This window comes from Lathyrus oleraceus, chromosome 7 (genome assembly GCF_024323335.1).
Source record: "Lathyrus oleraceus cultivar Zhongwan6 chromosome 7, CAAS_Psat_ZW6_1.0, whole genome shotgun sequence".
Classification (NCBI taxonomy): Eukaryota; Viridiplantae; Streptophyta; class Magnoliopsida; order Fabales; family Fabaceae; genus Lathyrus; species Lathyrus oleraceus.
In genome coordinates, this window is record NC_066585.1 from 110,731,862 (window position 1) to 110,735,438 (window position 3,577).

Sequence of the window (3,577 nt, forward strand, 5' to 3'; positions counted from 1 at the left end):
CTTTTTCCAGAATTTGCCCCACTAGCCATGCCTTTCCAGCTATTCCCCTAGCAGCCTCTCTTTCAGCCTGCTTGTGACGCTGAAAACGTCTCCATTGAGTTCTAGACATGGGGTTCTTCCCCAAATAATTTTCAAAAACATGAGTCCTTTTCTCAGACTTGAACTCACGCCTGTAGTTAATTGCTAAACCTCCTCTGGCAGCAGCAACACCTTGTGGGGTTTCTTGTTTTCCCTGAGGCTTGATCCAGGTGCCTCTAGGAGCACTTGCCGATGGTACGAAGCTCCTAGGCCTCGCCTGAGCATTTTCCACAGTCTTCTTTGGGACTCTTTCATTCTGGCGCTCTCTGTTCAGCCCACTTTTTTCGCTTTTGCCCAATTGTAGCTTCTGGAAATTTTCAGCAGCAACTTTGTCGGTGACAACACCACACCTAGGGTATAAGCAGACTTGTGAACCCTTATTCTTGCAGCGATACAGGAAATCAACCAAATCTTCATCAGCCCTTGGGTAGACTTCAACTATGTCGACATCTGGGCTTTCACCAGTTTGCTTTAGCATGTCGGCCTCATCATATTCAATGATCTCGACCATGTTGATCTCGATTGGCTCAACGAATAGAGCTTCCTCCTGGTGGAGAGGGTCAGCGTCGATCTTCATTTTGCGGCCAGCAAATTTCAGCCTGCCTTCTTGAATTGCTTTCTGAACCAGATCCCTGAAAAGATAACAATTAGAGGTATTATGACCAAGATAATTATGATACTTACAAAATCCTCTTTTTTGTCTTTGTTCTAATGGTGGTATTTTAGTACCAGGTGGCACCACCATTTGACCATCTTTAACTAACAAATAAAAAATTTACTCACACTTTGTCACATCAAATGTATAAGTTTTTAGAGGGAATTTTGGATTATTTTCGACAGGATTTTCCCTTGTGCAGGAAGTAATAACCGACACTCATAAGCAGATCCTAGCTTTAACTCAGCCACGTCAATTTCTAATTCGGTCGATGAGGCATAATCAGCCTCACAGATTGGATCTGTCGCGTCATAGTCGACAAACGCTACTTTTTCTTTCTTAGCCTTACTGTGTCTAACCTTCTCTAACCTTAGTCGTTCTAGATGTCGAACTCTATCAGCCAATTGTGACATACTCTTTACAAAGGTTGGGTCTATTTTCTTCCTAATGGAATAATCTGACCCCCCAGTAGCCATTTGAACAAGTTCATGTTCTGGTACATGCGTAAAGCACCTAGCCTTTAATGAACTAAATCTATTCAGATAATCGTCAATACTCTCAGCAAACCTTCTCTTAATGCTAGACAATTATGCCAAACTAATTTTGGAGTGTCCTTCATAAAACTGTTCATGGAACTTCTTTTCTAACTTGGCCCACGAATCAATCAAACTTGGGGCCAAAGAAGTGAACCATGTGAACGCAGCCTTAGTCAGAGAGGAAGGAAAGTTTTTTACTCTCAAACACCCATTATGAGATAAATCTCCTGACTCTGTTAAATATCTGGCAATATGTTCTATTGTCAACTCACTAGATTCTCCCCCAAACTTAGTGTATTTAGGCACTTTCATTCCTCTAGGTGCCTCGGTTTGGAGAATAAATTCAGCCAATGGGGAAGCATATAATGGCCTTTGCAATGTGGAACTCATACCATTCCTAGCCATAATCCTTTCGACAATAGTTGTCAAATCATTTTCTACTGCTAAGTCTTCTTGTCGATGTTGATCGATAATTTGATCAGCATCCTGATGTCGGTTAACCAACACCATCTGGTTACGTCCTGCTACTCCTGATTCAACGCCTTGATTTTGTTGGGGTCTAAGAATTTGTACCTCATGGACTGTCTCATCTTCCGCTGCCCCTATATCCATTTGAAAAGGAACGGTTTGCCTGACCACTTGTGCCATCTGTTGAGCCGGTGCCCCCAGGAAGTTACACAAGCGTGTCAATTGATTAGCCACCTGCCTATTTGTTTCAGCGAATTCCTGTATCACAGGATTAAAAACTGTACCCATTTGATTAGTTAACATATTAACCAACTCATGATTACTATCATCCATTTGCTGCCTCAACACCTCTATTGAAGTGTTCGACAACGACATGGTTCTATTCTGAGTATTATTCCTATTCTGAACATTGCCCCCTTGCGCTGATCCTTGTAAGGAGGGATTCATATTTTGAGCGTTGTCTGAAAACAGTGTTGCACTTGATGTCGACTGATATCCTGGCATTAAGGAATACAACATTCCATAAAGAGGATTTGTGGTGCCAAAGCGAGGCACATAAGGTTTGAACATCGTTATCATTGATCCTGAACCTCCCGGTGGAGGTAAAGGAATTGATGCTCCAACCTCACCCGTAGTCGACATCGTTGAGGTTGCACTTGTCATCGAAGGCAAAGTTGCAACCTGTGAGATTTTGTTTCCGTTGTGGATAAAGTCCCTTGTGGCACTTCATCTGTATTGGAGTTTGACATTTTCACAGTTTCTTGTGGCCTACTGTATAGTTTGCCACTTCTAAGTTTCGTGCAATTGTGTAACTACCCTAGCACTTGTCCCACTGGGCGTGCCATTTTGTTTACTGTGGAAATTGGTAAATAACCGCTGGTCCTCTCTAGGCCTTAAAACTAAGGGTTACTTGCAGGATCGACCAGTTGATCCTGAGACATGTGCTAGTGCGACAGGGTAACTTATTCAATTCGACAAACTATTAACTTTGTGAAATTAAAATAAAGTGTTCAATAGGAACAATTGAAAAATAAGGAAGTTGCATTGAAATAAATATGGTGATTCACGTACATAGCACTCTTAAAAACTCTTGCTTCCTCGCGTTGGGAATGTGAAGTGTTTTACAAGTGACTTTGGTACAAAGTGAACACCCCGAGTCCTCTGTGGGATCCCCTATTTATAATAAACTAAAGAAACTGCCTACAAGCAAAACTTCTAAAAAATAACAGACGTCATACCACACGATCTACAAACTGCTCCATATCCTGGCGCTTATTCTCCCTGTAACTGCTAGTCATTTTGAATTTTAAACTTCTCTCGCTCAGGTATTTAGGTCGACACCATCTCTTATGTGTTTGACACAACCAAGAATTTCTTAAGTCCCAATCTTCAGTTCAGTCGACAGAGTGGATTTTGACCAAACATGATTCTTCTGTCGGTTGCATCTTCTAGTAACTTGTGGTTTTCTCAGCTCTTGTTTATCTTGGGCTTTCAAACCTCCCCTTGGTGGGGTATAATCCTTAAATCCATAAGGCACTTTCATTGATTACGCCTTCAACATGCCCTATCAATTTCTTGTGGTAACAACAAGTAACATAGTTGTATATATACACAAAATTATAATTCAGTTTTATAATTTTCAATAATAATAATTCAGTCATTACTTTTCATTCTCTCTCTTTCATTCCTTTTCTCACTCAAAGTGTGTCACACACTAACAACTACTACGCTTTTCTAAACGGCCATTATAAGGTGGTGTTACCAAATATGTACGTTATATATATATATATATATATATATATATATATATATATATATATATATATATATATATATATAT

The 3,577-nt window shown here is 40.3% G+C and overlaps 1 protein-coding gene across 1 annotated transcript; it reads right to left on the reverse strand.

The window, feature by feature from the left end:
• Nucleotides 1-888: 888 nt before the first annotated feature.
• Nucleotides 889-2,112, reverse strand: LOC127102287 (uncharacterized). The gene is made up of 2 exons (XM_051039674.1): nucleotides 1,478-2,112; nucleotides 889-1,126 (listed from the first exon to the last, which is right to left on the reverse strand). The coding sequence occupies exons 1-2, from the start codon at nucleotides 2,110-2,112 to the stop codon at nucleotides 889-891; spliced, it is 873 nt and encodes a 290-aa protein (XP_050895631.1).
• Nucleotides 2,113-3,577: the final 1,465 nt, after the last annotated feature.

Coding starts and splice junctions, on each gene's coding strand:
- LOC127102287 (XM_051039674.1), bottom strand. CDS start 2,112: ATGTCGTTGTCGAACACTTCAATAGAGGTGTTGAGGCAGCAAATGGAT. Junction 1,127..1,477: donor GGAGATTTATCTCATAATGG/GTGTTTGAGAGT, acceptor ATTGGCTGATAG/AGTTCGACATCTAGAACGAC.